We start from the raw sequence: 22036 nt of genomic DNA, 5'->3' as shown, positions 1-22036 counted from the left end.
TTTTTTTTTTTTTTTTTTTTTTTTTTTTTTTGATTCGCACCCCCTGGTTTTGGTTCTCTTGCTGTTTAACCAGTAGTTTAATTACAGCTCCCTGGTGATGCCATGCAGAAAGGAGAATGCCTCCATTTTGAAGCTAAATGAAATGTTTTTGCCATAGTTTCCCTTGTGGGATTCAGGTACCTCTTCTCTCTGGTATAAGGTGACAGGGACAGTTTTGGGGATGGAGGCCAAGCCAGTATTGCTATAGGGCATGTGGCCCTGGAGTCTGTGGGGTTTGTCCCTCTTCCGCACCCTTACTTCTCTTTCTTCTGTAAGATCCAGTCAGACTTTTTTTTGCCGAGGTTTGCTCCACGGCCACCCCAGGGCTATCATGGGAACCGTCAGAGTTAGTGACAGTTAAAATGCCTCTTGGAAGCGAAAAGCACTGAGAGGTTGGGTGTGTGATGTACTTCATTAGGTGGCTGCTGGCCAGTTGACTTTGTAGCATGTATTTGAGTGTGTTTGGAGCTTGGGTGGCCTGGGGCTGGCCTCATTTTCTTCTCCAGAGGAGGAGGGCCTGGGGCTATGGGTGAACCTTCACGCTAGTGAGAAGTCAGTTAGAGGCACCTTTCCTGCCCTGAGGAAAAAGTTCCTCATTTAGTTCAATTTTCAAAAGTTTTATTCCCATTTCCATTTGATAGAATTTAGCCAGAGTCTAACCGGGCTCCCTGATGGACAAGCTGAGCTAATTTCATGCCTTCCAGCATCTCGGGGAGGATTGCCGAGGTGAAGGGAGATTGACGTGCTCACTCCAGCCTGGGTCTCCATCTCCCAAGCCACAGCTGGGGAGGTGTGGGAGAATGGTCCAGGTGGACAGGGGCTGTAATTATATATGACCGGGTTCCCTTCCTTTGAAACTGCCACCCTACCCCTACCGACAGGGAAGGAAGGACCTAGTTAAATGAGAGAAAAGGGAGATTCTGGTGCAGGTAAACTGAGAGGAGTGTGGGATAGATGGGGCCGCATAAAGATGTGATGGATCATGTAGACTTAATATTGGAGCCTGGGTGTTTCACTGCAGAACCTTTAACTATTATTTCTCCTTTTGAGATGTGGAAGGGTACTTCATTTGCCTCTTCTACTCTCTAATTATGCAAACGATCAGACCTTTCTTTCTGCAACGCTGAATTCAGTTCAGTGAGCACTTACTGAACATCTATTGTATTCATTGATTGTCAACAATTACTGAGGACTCCTTTGCTTGGCAGCATGCTTCGCATTCATTATCTTTCAAGTCTAATGGAAGAGGAAGCATGGATCCAGGTAATTAAGCCAGGAAGGGGTCCTGGGAAAGAACTAGGAACTTCTTTTTCAAAGTTTTAATCTGAAAATTACCTTGAAACTCTGGCCTTTTAAAAAAATTTTCCATTTTATCAAAGCACCTTAATAGGGACCCTATAAGAGAAGAAAATTTAACCAACATGGCCACTTGAATAGGCAGTACTGCCTTAGAGCCTCGTAGCTGACTTAAGCTTCTGTTTCTAATGCTTTCTAAACACTGTGTTCTTGGAAAAGTTGTCCTCTTTGTGCCTCAGGTTCTTCCTTTATCACATGTTTTAATTTTGTTTTTAAAGGATCCTGCCATGAGAATTCCTGAGCCTATATGGGAGAATGCTTAGAGTAGAACCTGGCAAATAAATGATACTCAATTTGTAAAACTGACACTTTTATGATAGGTTTTTTGGGTTTTGTTTTTGTTTTTACTTCTTTGTGCGGAGTGGTTATTTATTTATTTTTATTGAAATAAAGTTGATTTACAATGTTGTGTTAGTTTCAGGTGTACAGCGAAATGATTCAGTTGTATATAGTTATATATTCTTTTCCAGATTCTTTTCCCATGTAGGTTATTACAAAATATCAAGTATAGTTCCCTGTGCTATACAGTAGGTCCTTGTTTATTATCTATTTTATATATAGTAGTGTGTATATGTTAATCCCAAATTCCTTATTTATTCCTCTCCCTCACCTTTCCCCTTTGGTAACCATAAGCTTAGCTTGTTTTCTGTGTCTATACATGATAGGTTTTTGATATTGCCATTATTTGAGTACAGTGGTGGGGTGTCACTTAGCCTGTGACGTTTTGTGTGGGACCTTGATTCTGTCTTAGAATTGGAATCAATTTCTGGTTCGCATTCACCAGTCTCATTTCATTTTAGATCCCTAGGCTTCTGGTAACAGAAATTCAGCTGTTCCCCTTGACTTCCTTTGTCAGGATGTGCAACTTGCTCACAGTTAAATCGTGAACCGGATGCATGGAACAGCAGTACCCCTCTGCCGTTGCCTACATGAAATTATTAGAGATGTTTCCTAAAGCCAGTTAATTGTGTTCTAGTATTCTGTAAATCCTGGACAACATCTGTGGCTTTGTGGTAATGTATTTTGTCTAGTTTTTTTTTTTTTCCTCTTGCTTTCTTTCCATCTTTTGTTACTTGATTTAACCTGTATTGTATGCCTGGTTACTCTTGCAATTGGTAAAATGATTGAGAGAGACATCTTCATTTGATTTGTTTACTTGATCAGTGGATGTTACTGGTGACTTTCTTTTCTTAACCCTCACTGAAGAGCCAATTCTTGTTTCCATCTATGTTTAACTGCAGAGCTTTGACAGATATAAAAGAGGACATGAAATAAAATGTCTCCTCTATAGTCAATCACCGGTTGAACTGAGGCATTTAGATTCAGACCAGTCTTAGGAGATAGCGCTCTTCCTGCATTTTTCTTTCCCCCAGTTGTCTCAGTGTGCCAACTCTGCTGAATTACGGGAGTATAAACGTCTGCTTTTACCTTCACCAACTTGTAGTCTCCCAGCCTTTTATGGGAAATCCCAGGAGGTAAAGCCATCAGTGTTTCCCCTTCCATTATCCCCACGGATGCTTGTCGTATGTCTGATGTTGTATTAGGGACTGGGTGTGATGCTAAAAGTCTCGTCATTGCCCTTGTTGAGTGGCAGACAATAAGAATGAAACATGGCTGAGCTGCACTGTGTGCCTGACACCTCAAATACACAGCGTCATTTCAACCTCTCCCCGGCTCTGAGTAGTAGAGAGCCGCATCCTAGAGGCTCCGAGAGGTTAAGTTGCTTAGTGCTTTTGCATCGACCATTCCTGTTTCCCTTTCATGTCAAACGAAAGCTGAACTCAAGTGAAGTCGTTTGTCACCATCGCCTTTGCATTCAGTTCTATGCTCAAATCCACCTGTGTTTGAAATATGGCTCTAAGTTAGCTGGTTTCCATTAATCAGTCTTCATTGCTAGTTTAATACTCATAATTTTAATACTTTATCTCCCCTGCCAAAAAAAAGGTGCCAATCCTCCTGAACATATAACTCATGGAAACCAGGTACTTAGCCATTGCAAGTGGTGAGGGCTGAAAGACTGATACATTAAGCAGCCTTGCATTTCCAGATCATCGAGCAGTTCATTTTCTGTGTCTGTTTTTGTGAGCCATGTAACTAACTACTCCCGTTATAGACACAAGACCCTATAAAGTAATTACTCTAAATGTCATTGTTTCAGGTATTATTAACTTAGCCCTCTGCAGAGCCTTTTACTGCTATCAGCTTTTACAAAATTGAGAATAAATTTCTTTACCCCTATTGATACTATGTTGATAGATGGTGCTGATATATTTGACTCCCACAGATTTTTGCTATTTACACAATTATTCTAGCAACTAGCAACCATCATACCCTGCCAGACTTCTTAATTTGTTTGTACTGTTTTTTCTAAGCACTTGTGTTGCCACTGGAAGTATAGTTGCTCTGAAATAATCAAATTGCTCAGTGATTGATTGCTAGATCTCAGGATGTGTACAAGCTGTTGCTTCTAATGCCAATTTGGACTGGTTGAGTGAGTGTGTGTGTGTGTGTGTGTGTGTGTGTGCGCGCGCCTGCCTGTGTGTGTGACTCCCTCATAAAGGAACAAAAGAAGCAATTTCATGCCTTGCTCATGAATCTGTTTCTTATATTTCAGAAACAACAGGCATAGAGTTCTCTTCCTCTTTCTGTTCGCCCTTGGCAATATGTAAAACTAATATTGGCTGAGCGTGCTATTAACCTTGAGTTTAAATTCAGCGTACTTAATCCCTTGATTAATACCAAGATTAATGTCCAGCAGCAAAGGTTGAAAGCTTAAATGTTTGTGAATGTGAGCATGAAATGAAATCCTAATAACCAGTACAATGATTTGGATTTATGGGCTGTGTTGGCTGCTAAAGATATCTTGGAAATGGTGTTGCACAAACTAATTTGTCAAAGTGGGCAGCAGTAAAGAATTGACTGTTTAGGTTGCAGGAAGAAATCCGAATGAGAAAATATAACTAACATTTGGGACGGGTCAGGGAGTACTTTAAAAATGCCACTAGACTGTTGCCTGAGAATACCCACACACACCTTTCAAATGTCTAGCCCTTGACATAGGAAATTCACTTTCTGTGAGATAATAGTTTTTGGTGGTACCGGAGGTGACAGAGATTTATGATCGTGTTCTTTGCACTTCTTGAATTCAGCCTTTACTTTTATCTTTTTCATCTATGTGTTTTCGTGGCTCTTATTACCTGAATTCTAAGACACATTTGGAAAAAGGATTTTTTAAAAACAATCCCAAGTTTACAGCACAGCATTTCTCATCAGCCTGATTGATCTCTCAATTTCGCCCAACCTCTTCCTTCTCCCAAGTTCATCCTCTTGTGACACCTCCTCTTTGTCCGTAGTTTCATATACTACAACATTTAGTTTTATATCTTTTTATTTCTTTTTTTTTCACCTATTACAACATTTAGATTGAGATTTCTTACTCTGACCTCTACCTTAAACAGAAATTTAAGGGTAAATGGCTGGATTTGCCAAACCCCAAACCAACACCTCTTTGCTGCTTGGAATCTTTGATGCAGTCATCTCCAATTTGTTCTTTTACAAACTTTTAAATATTTTCTCTGATCATTTATTTCTATTATATACCAATAAAATATTTCTAAAGTTTTATGTTTTAAACTGTTTTTAATATGGAAAATTTCAAGCATATGTAAAAGAGATGGGTGTAAGGAACCCCCCATGTGCCCATGACTCACGTTCAATAATTGTCAATTCGTGGCCAATCTCATTCACTGACACCTCTCCCAGTTCATTATTGTTGTTTTTTTTTTTTTGCGGCATGCGGGCCTCTCACTGTTGTGGCCTCTTCCGTTGCGGAGCACAGGCTCCTGACGCGCAGGCTCAGCGGCCATGGCTCACGGGCCCAGCCGCTCCGCGGCACGTGGGATCCTCCCGGACCGGGGCACGAACCCATGTCCCCTGCATCGGCAGGCGGACTCTCAACCACTGCGCCACCAGGGAAGCCCCCAGTTCATTATTTTGAAGCAAATCCCAAAGATCTCATCGTCTGTGAATGTTTCACTACATACCTTTAAAAGAGGCTCTTTTAAAACTTATAGCTCCTAATACCATTCCATATTTAAAAAATTACGGAATTCCTTACTATCATCAAATATCAGGTTAGTATTCACATTTCTTGTAAATTAAAGTTTATTTATTTGAACAGAGTTTCAAGCAAGGACCATAAATTACTATTGTTGGTGTCTCTTAAGTCCCTTTAATTTAGGTTTCCTTTCATCTCTTATTTTTTTCCTCTTGTGATTTTTCGCTGAAGAAACTTTGCCTTAGAAGAGTTTGTTGTCCTCTGAATTTTGACGATTATATCCCCGTGTTGTTGTATAACCTGTTTCCCTGCCCCTTGTACTTCCTGTAAATTGATAGTAGAGCTGAGGTTTGATCAGAGTCAGGCTTAATATTTTTTTCAAAACTGTTTCATGGGTGGTATTAAATACGTCTATTAAGAGGCAAGTAAATGCCTGGTTCTCTCTCTTTGGGGGATGTTAGCAGCCATTGATAATCACTGCCTGGATTCATCAGGGATTCCTTTGTAATATGTCAGGAATACCCTGTATAGAGAAATGAGTCCTCATCTGATATTTGGTTACCCTGCGGAACAGTTCCTAAGAGAAATCTTGAGTTCTCTGTTGATTTCCTAGCATCCTCCACTGATGACTAGCAGTTTGTTTGTCTGCTTGTTTGTCTGCTTGTTGGTTTTTACCATCATTATGAACTCATTGATTGAAACATATTTGATATGTTTGATCCATTCCAATTATTTTCTTACTAGTTCTCGTATTATACCTTCTTTGACCAGTGGGGGCCAATTCATGTTGTCTTCTGAGTCCTTTTGACATAACCTAGGAGTTTTTAATAGTTTTGATCTTGTCTGGTATGACAAGAGCTTCCCGGTTCATCTTATATAATTTCTGCCCTAGACCTAGAATCAGCCTTTTCTCTAAGTACCCTTGGTTCCTCTTAGTGGGAAATGACACTTAGAGACCAGCATCTGGGTACCAGGGGAATTCATTGCTATTGTTATTTTCTGGGTGCTGGGGATATGACAGTGAACAAAAAGACAAACATTTCTTAAAGTTATGTTTTGTAGGAGGAGACAGGCAACAAAAAGTAAGATACATATCTTTTAGATTACAATAGAGCTATGGAGAAAAATGAAACTGAGAGGGGCCTCATGGAGTGATGGTGTCAGCTTTAGACAGCGTGTTCAGAATATGCCCTACTGAGCAGATGAGAGGAGGACATGTGAGCACCAAATTAGAGGTGAGAGAGTAAGAGGTGCAGATGTCTGGCACAGGTATTTAACAGGCAGGGGGAACAATTCAGTGCAAAGGTCCTGGGGTGACCATCAATATCCAACGTTAAGAGCAAGTATGTGGAAAGTCATCTCCAGAGAGATTTTTTTGCTGTTTTGTTCACAGGAATAATAGTGCCTGGCACACATATTTGTTGAATGAATAACTCTATTTAAAGCATTTTTTAAAATAGTCAATAGCTTTTTTGTCTCTTTGTTCTAAGTGGGTGACTTCCCCAGCTATCACCTTTCTAATCTTGAAGAAAACGTTATTGTAAATTTGTAACATTAAAATCTGCTAGGAACATTAAATTTGAGACATGAAGCAAGGGCATTTTGAGCACTTATTAACAATTTTAATATAATGCTCTCTAGTATTTTATCTATAAGGGAATGCAGGGGATCAGGTTAGACTATTAGAATGGAACGAGCCAATTATATTGGAAGGCACAGTTTTCTCGCCCAGCTTTTATTCTTACTGTCACTCTGCGTTATTTGCCTGGATCTACGCTTCTGGCAAAGTTGCACGTTACCACAAAAGAGGAACTCTGTCCTTGGTCACTGGAATGTGACTACCTTTATAAGTGGGGTGACTGTGGCTCTTGTGTGCTCAGTGTGGATGTAGGCCCAGTGAGGCCGGTTCTTCCACTGTACAGTGTAAGAAGCATCTCTCTGTATTATCTATGTGATTCACCACCGAGGAATTCGTTTGCTCCCTCTCCTGTGTAAAGGAAATTGACAGGTCTCACCCCGCAGAGATTTGGGATGGATTTTTGAAACTCTGACATCCTGTCGTTAGAACCCCACTGGTTTGTGGTATGTTGAAAACTTACAGCGATTTCTCTTGAAGTCCTGCCCCTTCCCTAACATCCTGAGTAGCCCTGTATCGGATCTCCCCAGCCCTCGGGTCTCTCATGCACACGATCAGTTCCATACTCTGTGATATTCTTGCCACCCCTCCCCTGGTAGGGGGCAGCATTACATATTATAGAAAATATATGGATAGATTGGGAGTTTGGGGTTGACATGTACAAACTGCTATATTTAAAATAAGATGCCTTACATGGAAAAAAGAAAAGACATGGGCCTGATTGCCTATCTGGATCCAACTCCTACCGGTGTGGCCTAGAACATTCCCTTGAGTTTTCAGACTGGTTTCTCCCCACTGAAGTCAAGGTAAAGCCTGCCCTGCTTCCCTCAGGGTATTTTGAAAGGTTCTAATGAAACAATAGATATGTGTCATTTAAATGGAAAAGAGTATCCTTATCATGAATATCTTAAGTACTCAAGTCATGTCTTTGATTTTTTTTGTTTTTGTTTACTGTGTAACAAGTAACGATTGAGGACCTGTTGTGTGCCAGGGCCTCCACTGGGGGCTGAGGAAACACGCCTGCTGAAGTTTCTGTCCTCAAGGAGCTTACATTCGGATGGGACAGCAATTAGCAGCCAACCCATGGGTCAGATAATTTCCACATGTGGTAGGTGTGCCGAGGAAAAACAGAGTCAGGAGGTAGAGTGGCAGGGAAGGCTTCTCAGAGGAAAAGTTGGAGTATAGTGTGGCAGGGAGGGAGGGAGGGAGGGAGGGAGGCAGGAGTGGGAGCTCTGGAAGGAAAAGTGTTTCAGGTAGAGAGAGAGCAGATGCAGAAGCGCTGAGGTATGGGGTTACCAGGTAAAATACAAGATACCCAATGATAATGAATTTCAGGGAAAGAGTGTTTTATTTAATTTTTAACTGCGAGTATATGACAAATACTGCATGCAACATACCAAAAAGAAAATTCATCCTTTGTCTGAAATTCGAATTTAACTGAGTATCTTTTCCCCTCCCCTCACAAACCTGGCCACCCTCCAGAGGTAAGAATGGTCCTGACGTGTGTTTGGACTTGGAAGGGAGTTCTTTGGGGGACGGGGGTAGTGAGGCAGGCAGCGTAAGGTTGAGGATAGATTCTGGGCTTTATTCTGAGGGCGAGGAGAAGCCACTGAAGGGTCTGAGTTAGTGTAGGATGTAATCCACTTTAGGCTTTGAAGCAATCACCCCTGCTGCGCGGAAGAGACATCAGGGGCGAGGGCTGCAGGCAGGGAGTTACCATCACTTTCATGGCCCTTCCAGCACTGCCCTGCAATAGGAGCAGAGTAAACCCTTTCTGAAGGATTTTGTAGAGAAGATCTAGGCAATCATACTCTAATATCAAAGGCTGGACTGTGCTCGTGGGACTGCAGGAACCACCTGTCTGGCTTTTCTGCTAAGTGTACGGCCGTGTGCAGGACAGATAGCACTTCCGTCCCCAGCTGTGGGGCTGCCCTGCACCTCTGTCTTTATCTGTCACGATGGGCCTTGCCCAGAGGATTATGTGGAGACCGAAGGACATGATGTGTGTGAAGCGCTTTTCCTAGTGCTTGGCTCCTAGCATATTGTCGCTTTTCTTCCTCGTCTTCTACTCACCCCACAGGCACAACCTTTCCTAATAAGCAATTTGGCCCAAATATTCATCATCTCAGGTGTTTGATGGAGACAATGAGCCCAGATAGCAGAGCTACTCACATGTGTGGACATCCTTTACCATGTGCATTTCCTGTTCAAAACTTGAGACAGGGGAGTAGGCCAGGGAGGGGAGTGGCGTGGGGTAAATAAGTCTTTTAAAAGCATGCCCCTTAATGAGTAACTACATTTGATATGTCATCAGTTCAACAAATCTGTGTGGATGTATATATGTGTATATCATCAGTGGATCAAATGAATAGATAGAGTCAATGGTATCCTTTTGGTATGTAACCAACTAGCCTGACAGGGTGATGTCCAATCATCTTTTTCAGATCTTAAAGCTAATAGAATTACTAAGAGGTCACCCAAGCCAGCACCTTCGTTTTGTAGATGGGAAAACTTGAAAGTCAAATGGTTTAAGGCTATCCCCCTCGTTGTTTGTGGAGGTGGGCATAGAATTCATTTTGGTGGATTCCACATTGAGCAGCTCTCTCATCCTCGCCCTTCACTGAGCTTGGCCTTTAAGGTGGCTCTGACTCGTCCTGGTCCAGGAACCGACAGATCTCAGTCATCATCCAGCCCTGCTGCTCACTAGTGAGTGGACCTCGGCAAGTTCTCAGCCCCTTTAAGCCTTGCTTTCCTCACTTGTAACCTGGCAATGGTACCCACGTCATAGGGCACTTCAGGGGATTAAAATGACGGGATGCAGTCAAGTTCATTTGTTTTTTTCCCTGAACTGTAAACCTTCAGTAAATGACTGTATGCTTATATAATGTAATGCCTTGAAAACTTATTTGATTAAGAAATGTACATTGTAAAAAAAAAAAAAGTCATAATATGAAGATTCACATACAGAAGAAAATGCAAAGCACCCATGACGCCAATATCCAGAGATAACCTCAGACTTTTCTTAGGCATTTTGCGCATTTAGTTTTGATTGCACTTACTCTAGGAAAAGAACAGCATGAAATTCTATGTCAGTGATCCATTAAAGTAAAACCTTTCACATTAAGCATGAGAGAAGAGGCCATAATGGAGTCTGATTATTATTCTTTCAAAAGAACAGAACATTACTACAGAGTTAGGCCAGTTACACCGAAGGACACACATATATACGTTAAATCTCCTACTCATTTTTGCTATAATTTTCTTCTTTTCCCCCTTTAAATTCCAACTTGAGCTGTAGGCATCTCTATAAGCAGTTTCTTTTTCCTTAAATGTAATGAATTGTCCATCCTACGGAACTTGAAAGTAAGGTTGAGGTCTGTTTAGGAATTTTGCTTTGATTCACATCGTATGTGATGAAGCTGCAAAACCTTCTCAGATCAAAGAAGTTTAAATCATTGGGAGGAGGAATGTCAAAAATAAAATTGGCTAATTTTAGATCTCCTTGCTCAAGAAAAGTGATTCATTGTGCCCTCTCTGTGGAAGACGCCTTAATGTTCCAAAGGTCTAGCCTGGCTGGTCTTTTCTGTTTCTGCTGCCTCTTCGTTTTGTAGCCTGAGTCTAGTTCACTAAAAAGATTAGTTCCTGTAGAAGTTTTGCCTTCAGCTCGAAGGTTAATAGAGTCATGGTTCTGCTCCTCTATCGATTGTTGTGTGCGTATTGCCGTGAACTCGGATGGTTTTCAATTTTTAGACTTACTGTGGTGATTTGTGGACTATTTTAAGGCTGTCCAGTCCCTTCCCTGGCAGAGGGCTTGATGGAGGACTTGCCAGCTTGCAGGAGTCTGGTAGAGGTCAGGGTAGACAGTGGGAGGGTCCGGTGCCACAGATCCTGTCCCAAGGAGAGCACCAAGGCACAGCTGGAAAAAAGCATAACCAAGGCAGTAGATGAAGGAAGATGACCACAGGCAGACCTAGGACACTAGGGTTCTGAGAGCCAGGAAAAGAGATGGTAAGAATGAGTTGAAATAGAAGAGCTTCCAGATCAGGAAGACAGTGGGCTCATTCTGGGGTCCAGCTTTCTTGGTAGGATGCTGTGCTGGGTGGTTAGACTCACTGAAGGAGCCAAGGTAGATCAGACAAAACAGCTAGGGACGAGGAGGGTGAATTATTAGCCCTGAGCAAGATTCTCCCTGAGTGTTATTAACGATGTTCTTATTAAGGAATATGTTGCTCATTTGAAGGCTCTTTGTTTCAGTAGGTGGAGTTATTGCAGGTGCTGGCTTTCTTCCAATCCTGGTAACCCTCCGAGGTTTCAGAAAGAAATGTGTTTGTTTTTTCCCCCTCTCCCTGTGGAGTAATTGGTTTATGTATAATTTAATTATTTCGTTCACCAGTTATCCTATCACTGTGTACAAAAACAGCCACCCTAAAAACCCACTGTACCCCTGTGTCAAGATGTTCAGAATTGGTTTCTCCTCCATTATGAGTGAATGTGTAACGCTAAGATTTCTTGCTAAAAGCTAAAATAGGCAGACTCCATTTCCCATTCTTTCAGGGCTGCCCTTGAAATCTTGCCCAGTATTATCCAGTGATTTAAAGTAAGAAGAACTGAGATAAAGATCAGTTTCAAAGAGGAATTAAAGTCTTGAGTATTCTGTAGGGAAGCCATGTTTTAGAAGATCACCTTGGACTGTATTTTCCTGAGAGTAAATTTCAGAAGATTCTTCTAAGGGCAGAGGAGTGAATGTACTCTCCTTTACCTGACCTCACTAATGTCTCTCCTTTGGGTTGGTTTGCTTTATTCATAGTCGTGTTTCATCTTTCCCTATCGTGCTTTTCATGAGGACGTTTTTGATCCTGACATGCTGCTGTGTACCTATTGTTATTTATTTAGTGTGGGGTTGACTACAAATCTGTACCCTGCTTGCGCCTCCTCATGCTTTTTTCTGTGCGGTGGAAGGTCTCACAATCAGGTCTACAATCCATTTGAAGCCTTCATGTTACAAATATGCTTTAAAGCACTGTCTTATTGAGTCCATTTACAAAAATTTAATTTGAATTAAATAATTCAGTCCGGTCTGAGAACACAAGGCCACACACGTGTGTAGTGTGTAGGCTGCTGGGACCAGCTGAGGCTTCGTCCCCTTGGCGGCTTCTTTTCTGCTGCTTCTCTCTCACTTTTCTCATTGGTGTCAATAGAGTGCTTTTCCTTGGTGATTTTGCCTTTCATGGTGATGTTGCTGTATAAGGGCTCAGTATTTAGACATAGGCATTCCAGGCAAGTTAGTATTTTCTTTTTTTTTTTTTATGAGTAAAAACCACGGCAACTTTTCTTATGAGGAGTCCTTTTGAGTCTCTGAAGTCATTCACAAATATGGTCAAGTCTGATTTCACTCCACAAAAAGAAAACAGAATATTGTGTACTTTTCCTATCCAGGAATTCCACCCTGCCCCAAGCTTTTGCCCTCTGCTTGTTACTTTGAGATCCTTTGCAGTGGCAGAGGGATTTATGCAGATTGCCCAATTATTTCGGATCCTAGTCAAAATCACCTTGCTTTAAGAGATATTTCTAGAGTAGTAAAACTGCTTTGTTTCTTTGAAAACTCACCAGGAGCTGGAGGGCCAACCAGCTTGTGTGACTGTGCATTGCTGACCCAGGAGCTCTGACCTCACACACCTCCTTGCCTCCCCCGTGACGCTCCAAGGATGCCCCTGCCCTCTTGTACTCTTCATTTTTATAGGTCCACCTGGCCCCAGAAACATTATTTTCAGCACCTGTTTATTAGCCATCTTTAATAACCTCATATATTAATAAATGGGTGACATGCTATCTTGGAATTATATGGCGAGTTTTGGCAAAGAGGTCAGACATCAGTATTGTTCAGTGCATTTTTCATTTACTAGAAAGTATGAATTTGCCTAATTTTCTTTGTTAACCTTTGTCGAAGTCATTCCTGTAAATTTCCTCCTCCCCCAGCTCTCTAAACTCCAGTGCATTGACAGAACAGTCCATCTTCCAGAATGGCTCTCACAAGATTGCTGAGGCATTTTTTTTTCTTTCATCTCTGTTTCCAATAGGTTTTATCACCCTGTTCCTTGAGTTAGTGTGAAGTGAACAGCCAGAAAATGAGGGGAAGCCTTGATCAGTTAGCCTTAAACTCTCGGTTGCATTCCTAATTTGGAGATACATGATGGAGTTCTGTGGCTCATTTGCCTTGATGTTTCTGTGCCCGCCACACCACAGGAGATAACGAGTCATTCCTGTCCTCTTGCTAAATAGTACAGAGGCACCTTTGCATTCCCATTCCCTGGCAGCAGTGTTCAAGTCTTTTAACTTTCTGCTGCAAGACCCCCTCTCCTTCTGTGTAGAAGTTCGAGGATTAAATGATTAAGGAATCAGTCACTGTGAAGTCTTTGAAGGACAGATGTGAAGTTTCATGATACACTCCTTTGGACCTTGGCTAATTATTGTTTCATCTGAGAGGGGCCCTGCCTCTGGATGGCTAGCTAAAAGTGTGGGAGTCTGACCGATAATAGTAATAACCCACTTAACCCACTTCCTGTGTACCAGGAACTGTGCTTGGAACTTTGCACAGACATTAATTCATTTACAGATGCACCAGCATACTTAGTGTCTCTGATTTCTGTTTTTCAGGTTGAAAATTGGTGTCCTCATTTACCTTGGAGAGCAAAAAATCCCTACGAAGAAGCTGATCGTAATTCATTGGTAAGTGATTTTGGAAACCTCTTACTAGGCTTTTGATTTGAGTATGATGTCAAGTGATACATGTGGAGTCTTCTGCCAGCTGTAATCTGAAATAACGGTAAACGGAAGAACTTCTATCCCCAGCCCTGTGGAAGTCTGAGTGACCAAATCAGTCAACCAGTTAGCATATGTTTATTTATTGAGCAGTTCGCTGAGGGTTCCTACGTGATGGGCTACTGATACGAATAAGACCTGGTGCCAGACATGGAGGCGCCCAGTGATTTAATAATGAGGGTGATGGTTGTAAATAATGACTGTGTCAACACTGAAACATAGGCCCATGGAAATTAATAAAGAAGTGGCGATCTCAGCCTGCATGGGTCAGGAGAGCATGTAAAGAGAAGATGACCTTGGAGTTGAATTTAAAGCGCTGAATGAGTTTATACGAGGTCAAGGAGAGAAAGATGTCTCTGGTGGCAGGGGGACAGGTGCCTGTACGAGAGCATGGCATTTTCAGGGAGTAGAGCCTGGTTCAGTGGGACAAGGCCATAGGGGTTTGGATGAGCTGGAATGAAGATGAAATGGGAAAGGTAGGTAGGGGCTGGAAAAGCTTTGTATTAAAAGCTCAAGTCTTTATTCTTCACCCCAGGGATCAGCTAATTTTTTTCTGTGACAGGCCAGATAGTAAATATTTTCATCTTTGCAGGCCAGATCTCTGTTGCAACTATTCAGTTCTGACCGGTGGCACAGGGCAGCCCTAGGCAATGTGTAAATGAGTGGGCTTGACTGTGTTCTGATAAAACTTTACGTAGCGAGGGGGATTTGGTCCAAGAGCCAGAGTTTGCCGAGCCTCGCTTAGACCATGGGATTCTTGGGAAACTGTTGAGTCAAGGACATTGTCAGATGAGTGTTAGAATGAACTATGGTAACTGCTGAAAGATGGATTTAGTGAATGTTTTATTTAGATGTTATATGAAAAAAATACTAGTGTTATTATTTTTCTCTGTTATTTCAATTGCTGGTTGCATCCAGCTATCTTAGAAAAGTAGTCTTCCTGACTTTTAAGTTATTTTGGCTTGAATTTTTTTTTGTTTAATTTTTGACTGTGTTGGGTCTTTGCTGCTGCACGTGGGCTTTCTCTAGTTGCGGTGAGCGGGGGCGACTCTTCGTTGTGGTGCACGGGCTTCTCGTTGCGGTGGCTTCTCTCGTTACGGAGCATGGGCTCTAGGTGTGTGGGCTTCAGTAGTTGTGGCACACGGGCTTCAGTAGCTGTGGCTCGCGGGCTCTAGAGCACAGGCTTAGTAGTTGTGGCGCACGGGCTTAGTTGCTCCCGGACCGGGGCTTGAACCCGTGTCCCCTGCATTGGCAGGTGGATTCTTAACCACTGCACCACCAGGGAAGCCCTTTTGGCTTGAATTTGAAATTTTATTCAGTTACTGTAGGAAAATGGTATTCCTGGCTTTTAAATTCCTTAGAAAATAATAAACTTCTGTTTGTTTGGATTGGGACAAAACTAGAAGATGAGCATTTATTTCCCTACTTAACTTTGTGGACAGAATGAGGCTTTTTGGCAGCCTGCACAATGGCAGGTAGCCTGTTAATAATTGACTTTAGTTTTCCCAGGAGTCTGCTACCCTGCAGTAGATCAAGGGGCCAGTAAATTCGGGTGCAGAGAATTTCAAGGTGTATCAAGAGCATTCACTGTAAAATATGCATTTTGGACGTAGCTCAGGGCTTTGCACGTCTGTGCTGCTTTTCTCCACTTCTGATTTTTTAATGATGTCCCGTATAGCCGCGCAGCAGTCAAGAGGCCTTTGCCTCAATTTGCAGTCCTGGGCGCTTCAAGCAAAGCTGTTCAGCAGACCAGACTTTTGAAGCCCTGTGTTTAATTGACTATGTCTTTCATGTTTTCAAATGTCACATCATGAAAACCATTATGCTTTTGGACCTCTTATCTTCTACTCATTTTTATTAAATTTCTGTTTCTAGGCAGAAATTCGTACGGATTTTAATATTCTGTACAGTATGATGAAAAAGCATGAAGAATTCCGATGGATGAGACTACGGATCCGGCGAATGGCTGATGCGTGGATCCAGGCAATCAAGTCCTTGGCAGAGAAGCAGAATCTTGAAAAGAGAAAGCGGAAGAAAGTGAGTTTCTGATTAATTCACTTCAGTTGGGTGCCAGTTTTCTTGAAAATTTGATTTTCGTGGAGACAGACTAAGAGAAATGTCATGTCTCAAATGATATTCCCTCAGGGTGAATCTGTGCAGTCTCTTCTTGTACAGCCATTTTTTGGGGTGTCCTTTTCCCCGGTTACAGTAATTATACTTAGCAGGAACTGGTACACATGTTTCTTGGGTGAAGCCAGGCAGAATATCTGCTTGTAAGATTTTGCTATGAACCCTCTGACTCTGTGTCAGTGGCATGAGGAAATTTAATTCTCTCTTCTTTACCGGAATACAATCTGGAAGAACTTCCTGTTTACATCATCATGACAATTTCATATTCTTGGTATGTGTCAGCTCTGGGATTTGGGCAACTAACTGGTGAGTTTCATTGCTGTTCTGTTTGGTGGTGCTTCTGCTTATGTTCCTATTAGTTATACATCAAGTGGCCATGAGGTTAGATGAACTATTCTGATGAAGAATAAACGAGAAAAGTAAACAATCTGTTCCCATGTCTAAAAATAAATGAAAAATGAGTTTAGTATTCCTAATTTGACTTCATTTGATACCTTTGGGGCAAAAATACAGATACACTTGCAGAACCCCAAGTCACAGTTTAATGAGTCAGTTTTGCTTAGATCCCTTGAGTTTATGAGACAGCAGGACCAGACATCCTGGCATCAAAGAGTCCTCCAGGAAAGAGTATGTGGTCATAGATCCAGGTGAGCTATGAAAAGAAAGAGTAATTTCTATATAATCCTCTGCAGTTATCTCCAGGATATATTGTTATGTGAAGACATGGTAGGTGGAGAATAGTGAACATTATTTTTAAAAGGAAGAAGGAATTTATCGATATATCTGTATCTACACCTACATGTGTACCTATAGATATATACATATACACACACATATATAATGTATATATGATATACATATATGCTTCTTGCTCAGATTTTTGTAAATGGAATAGCAAAGCATGCAATTAAAAATAAAGGAGATGGATGGTGGTAATGGTTGCACGACAATGTGAATGTACTTAATGCCACTGAACTGTACACTTAAAAATGGTTAAAGTGGTAAAGCTTATGTTATGTATGTTTCATCACAATAAAAAGATGTCTAATAAGGGGAGTCAGAGGGGGTAGTGTGGAGGCAACAAGTATAGAAACTAGACTTCTCTGAATATATCTTGCTTTGTATATTTGACACTGGAATCATTTTACTTAAGTGTAAAACAATTTAATTACAAAACAAAATCATAAGGAAAAAATAAAGCAAATGAACTGACCACGTGTCCACTTTTACTCTAAGCACACGGAGAAGGGCTATTCTTAGTGACTTCAGAGCACAGTACTTTGAACGTTTCTGATGGGATATCACACATGATAAAAAAAAAAATCTGCAAAAATATCTTAAAACAATTTTTCTAATCCTGTAAGAGGTGGTGGTGGTGGTGATATTCTCCTTCCGAATCCATTATGTGTCTTGGAATAAAGCAAATTAGCAATTATGTTAGTGTCCTGGAGAAGTGGAATTTTCAATGTGGGAGAGAGGAAGTAACAGATGTGAGATGGATAATGTTATAAAAATTGATAAAGCTGCTGTAATCCTGGCTTTGAATTGGAAAAACCATTGTGAACTCATGATTATTTTTATCCTTGAGGAGAAATAAATTTTCTAGCTATGTCCACTGAAAAGGCCTGTAAACAGTGATCATCTAGAGTATGCTAGGCACCAGGCTTTGATCTTTAAATACCATTTTCACTAAATGGTCTAAAAGGTTCTTGGAAAAATGGCTGATTAAGGCCTGAGACAGACGTTGTACAAGATGAGCTTGGAACGCCTTGTCGTGTCAGAGAGCAAAGAAACTACTGAAGACTACTAGGGTTTTGTCAAAGAACTTAGAAGCCAACTTTAATAGTCTCCCATTGCCCAAGATGGCACAATTTGGTAATCAGTAAGAAAAATAACTGCAGTTATTGAAACACATCAAATATACTTATATTCATGATTTTATAATATATATATATATTTTAAATCCTCATTGGTCATCATTAGAGTATGCTAAAGATCAAATTAGTTATTTTGAAAACTGTCAAGTAAAAAATCAAGTATTTGCCAGGTTTTTTCCATGTAAGCTGTCCTTCGTGAGGGGTAGTTTCTCTTTATAGAAGTGTTGCGGCTAATGAATGCAGAAGGAATGATAGAATATCACCATTTGCAACCCCTAATGGATTATTGCATCTGGTTAGTGATCATCAGTAGCTGCTAACATCACAAAACAGAAACACCCAGATTTTGTTCTCACCGCTGGAAGTACACGGCACCACCTGTGAAGTAGTATTGCCCCAAAAATCAAATACAAATTTGATCATGGCTGCAGATCTGATTACTAATTTACCATAAACACAAGGGACAGAAGAATCTGTTACACAGTCAGCAAAATCTAGAGTGTGAGAGACTCTATTGGAAATACAACCCAATTTCTTTGACAAATAAATTACAAGCCTCTATCCCCCCCAAAAGGATAATCGGGCACCACTGTAGGTTAAAGAAGAGATGTATGAGGCATTACAATTTGTGCATTTTATTTGACTTGACTCAACCAACTGCTCTTGACAAAAGTAAGTGACAATTGAGCAAGTGTATAGACTAACTGGATATTGGGTAATACTAAGGATTTAATAGCTATGTCAGGGGCGTTGGGGTGATGTTACGGTTCTGTTTTTTAAGTGAAAGTTTGTTTCTTTTAGAAATGCCAACTGAACTATTTACAGGTGAAAGGTTGGGCTGTCTAGGATTTGCTGTAAGATAAGCTAGAGGGGTTGGGAGAAAATGAGGGATGTACATTAAATAAGACTTGTCAGGAGTTAATCATTGTTGAAGTTAATAATTGTTGAGTACAGTGGAATTGACTATATCGTCATGTCAGCTTTTGTTAGTGTTTGAAATTTTCCGTGTTAAAAGCTTAAACGTGTTCCAGCTGTGGAGAAAAAGCCCAATAGAGTTAAAAGATACTTTATCGTCCTGCTTGACTCCCCTTTGATTCCAGTTTTCCAAATGTACCCCACTTTTGGAGATTATCTGTCCCTACCTCATACTCATAGCCATACCAAATGCGTGATGACTTTATTTCTCTAAAACAACAATGAAAAATCATGTCCTTCCTTTCTCTGTACCTTCTAGAGAAATTGTTTACCCCCTGTTGAGATTTCATTAGAACGTAAACATGACTTTGGGATTGGTGGTGGCTTTTGGGTAGGTTACTGTGGAGTTTGTACTTTGTCTGACGGGAATCAGTATGTACCTCTTTTTTTTTTTTCTTTCTTTTTTTTTTTTTTTCCAGGTCCTTGTTCACCTGGGCCTCCTGACTAAGGAATCTGGATTTAAGATTGCAGAGACAGCTTTCAGTGGTGGCCCTCTTGGTGAATTAGTTCAGTGGAGTGATTTAATTACATCTCTGTACTTACTGGGCCATGACATTAGGATTTCAGCTTCACTGGCGGAGCTCAAGGAGTAAGGAGATTATTTTTCAATTTTAAAATCAGAATACAAAAAAGAAATTGTAAACTCTTAAAGCCCTCTCTTGGTGTGTAATTTCTTGTGGAGGAAAATGAAAGTGATAATTCACGAAACAGGAGATAAGAAGATTATTTTCAGAAGCTAAATACATACACTGTGAAAAGGCTAATATGTTTTCATTGTAGCTGCAGGCTCCAGAGGCTTGATAAATGAATGCCAGAAAATTCAAACTAAGGAGCTTATTCTTTGCTGTTAGAGGTGCTTCCAGCATCTGCAGCAGGCAACATTATTGACTTTCCTAATTCCCTGTCTCTTGCTGAAACTCATACCCTTCCCCACTCAACAGCAAGCTTTCTAAATCTTCAAACGGGGCAGATTCCGGTTTGCAATTTAATTTGGATAGAATGAGTTTCTCGAAAGCCCCGATCCAATCCTATTTCAGTTAGCCCACTTTCAACTCTGCCTGGGTTTTCTGATTTCACTGAAATGTGCTTCTAGCTCAAGCCCTCTCTTAATCCCTTTTAGATTGACACGACTGGCTAAGCAGAAATGCTTAGAGCCCCTTCCCTCCTTCTTGAATAACTGCCCATGGAGACTCTCTACCCAACAGCCAAGTTAACATCTAGCAATATGTCAACTGTTCCAAGAGAAATGGTTTGAAGGAACATTCTAGAAATGGAAGAGGTGTTTAGACAATGTATGTCTCACCCTGCTCCTACTTTATTGTCTAAAACATTGATGCCCAGAGAGGTCACTTGTGTTAAGTCTGAGGTCCACATCGGATTAGATGCAGTATCGGGATGAAAGCAGTAATATCCGTAAAATAATGTCAGCTCTCTTTTTGTTAAATGGTTTCCATACACTGAAACCATGAGCCGGGCTTTAGTTACAGTGGTGGTATCAACAGTTACGACAACCATAACAGTGATGATGCCTATTAAGAGCCAACATTTGGGGGTTTTCCCTGGTGGTCCAGTGGGTAAGACTCCACGCTTCCAACGCAAGGGACCCGGCTTCGATTCCTGGTCGGGGAACTAGAACCCGCATGCATGCCGCAACTAGGAATCTGCATGCCGCAACTAAGGATCCTGCATGCTTCACCGAAGATCCCATGTGCTGCAACTAAGACCCGCAGCAGCCAAAATAAATATTAAAAAAAAAAAAGCCAACATTTGTTGAGCGCTTCCCGTGCACCAGTTACTAAGTGTTTTACATGTTTTATGTTACTTAGTCCTTAGTGCAAACCTGGAAGTAGGCACTGTTGCTTTCTGCATTTTAAAGATGAGGAAACTGAGATTCAGACCAAAAAAGATTTCCTCAAAGTCCCATGGAGAGTACATGGAAGAGCCAGGATTTGAGCCCTCTGTCTGACCTCAAAGCCTGTGCTCTTGACCACCGGAGCGCAGTGCTCCATTCAGAACTCGATAAACCTGAGGTCTTCTGAGCTCTTCACCACTTTTGTCCCTTTAACAGCTGCCTCCTGTTGCCTTCCTCCCGCTTCTTTTAAAACACACTGGGGAACACAACGTACGAAGTGGGTGCCTTCATACGTTGAGCGTTCATTCCTTCTGTGCTCTCTGTGGGCTGCTTCTTGGTATGGGACATACAGAGATGACCAGCGTGTGGCCAAGGAGATGCCAACCTTTTGATAATTACCACTGATACGTTGCACAATATTGACACTAATTGCAATGGGATTAGTTCTAATTGAGGTGAGGGTGCTCAGCACAGGGAGTGCGGAATCTGTGAATATTGCTCACCACTGTGTATTGAGCACCTAGAACAGTGCCTGGCACACAGTGGGTGCCCATAACTATTTACTGAACAAATGAGTGAAGGGATGAATGAATGAGTCGGGGGTAAAGAAATGGAGTGCAATGGGAGCTCTGGGGATAGGCGCTCCCCAGGGAGCTCCGAAAAGGCGTATTAGGGATCTACCAGGCAGAGACTTAATTTGCTGGTCGAGAAGATTATGGAGGTCTTTAGGCCCTGGTGACAGGGCCAGATGTGTTTTATTTGAGTAGATACTTGTGGAAGCAACATGGAGCAGTGGTTCCCAAACATGCCTGCACGTTAGAATCACCTGGGGATCTTTTTAGGCTCCCTAAGCCCAGACCATATCCCAGACTAATTAAATGACAACCTATGGGGGTAGGACTCAGGCATAAGTATCTGTTGGTGCTTCCAGGTAATTCCAAAGTGCAGGCAGGTTTGGGAACCACTGAATACAGGGTGGACCAGGAGTCAGCAACGATGGCTGAGCAGGCCAAATGCAGCCCTGTGCGTTTTTTGTTAATCAAGTATCGCGGGCCCAAAGCCACACCCGTGGCTGCTTTCCTTCTCCAAGAGCAGAGCTGAATAGCTGTGACGGAGAATGTGTGGCCTGCAGAGATGCAAGTGTTTACTACCTGGGCCTTTACAGAAAAAATTTGCAAATCGTTGGGAAGAAATTGGTTATATGGAACCTACCTCTTTCAGAAGCCCAGTGGAGAAAAGGGTGCCTGGGGCAGTGTCAGTATGGAGCTCTAGGGCAGAGCCCTATTGATGACTCT

General features: G+C 41.6%; 1 protein-coding gene across 6 annotated transcripts in view; it reads left to right on the top strand.

Moving 5' to 3' along the window:
• The window catches only part of MGAT5 (alpha-1,6-mannosylglycoprotein 6-beta-N-acetylglucosaminyltransferase), a 360006-nt gene that overhangs the window by 214357 nt on the left and 123613 nt on the right, over positions 1 to 22036 (top strand). For all 6 annotated transcript variants that reach the window (XM_024764088.1, XM_024764090.1, XM_024764087.1 and 3 more), the window contains 3 exons: positions 13743 to 13814; positions 15783 to 15944; positions 19309 to 19478. In XM_024764088.1, coding sequence (XP_024619856.1) covers positions 13743 to 13814; positions 15783 to 15944; positions 19309 to 19478 — 404 coding nt within the window. The remainder of the gene's footprint in view (positions 1 to 13742; positions 13815 to 15782; positions 15945 to 19308; positions 19479 to 22036) is intronic.

The sequence above is a fragment of the Neophocaena asiaeorientalis genome, unplaced genomic scaffold, assembly GCF_003031525.2.
Source record: "Neophocaena asiaeorientalis asiaeorientalis breed wild unplaced genomic scaffold, Neophocaena_asiaeorientalis_V1.1 scaffold102, whole genome shotgun sequence".
Taxonomy (NCBI): domain Eukaryota; kingdom Metazoa; phylum Chordata; class Mammalia; order Artiodactyla; family Phocoenidae; genus Neophocaena; species Neophocaena asiaeorientalis.
The sequence above is the reverse complement of the archived record's forward strand: the minus strand, read 5'-3'. Positions and strand labels throughout refer to the sequence as shown.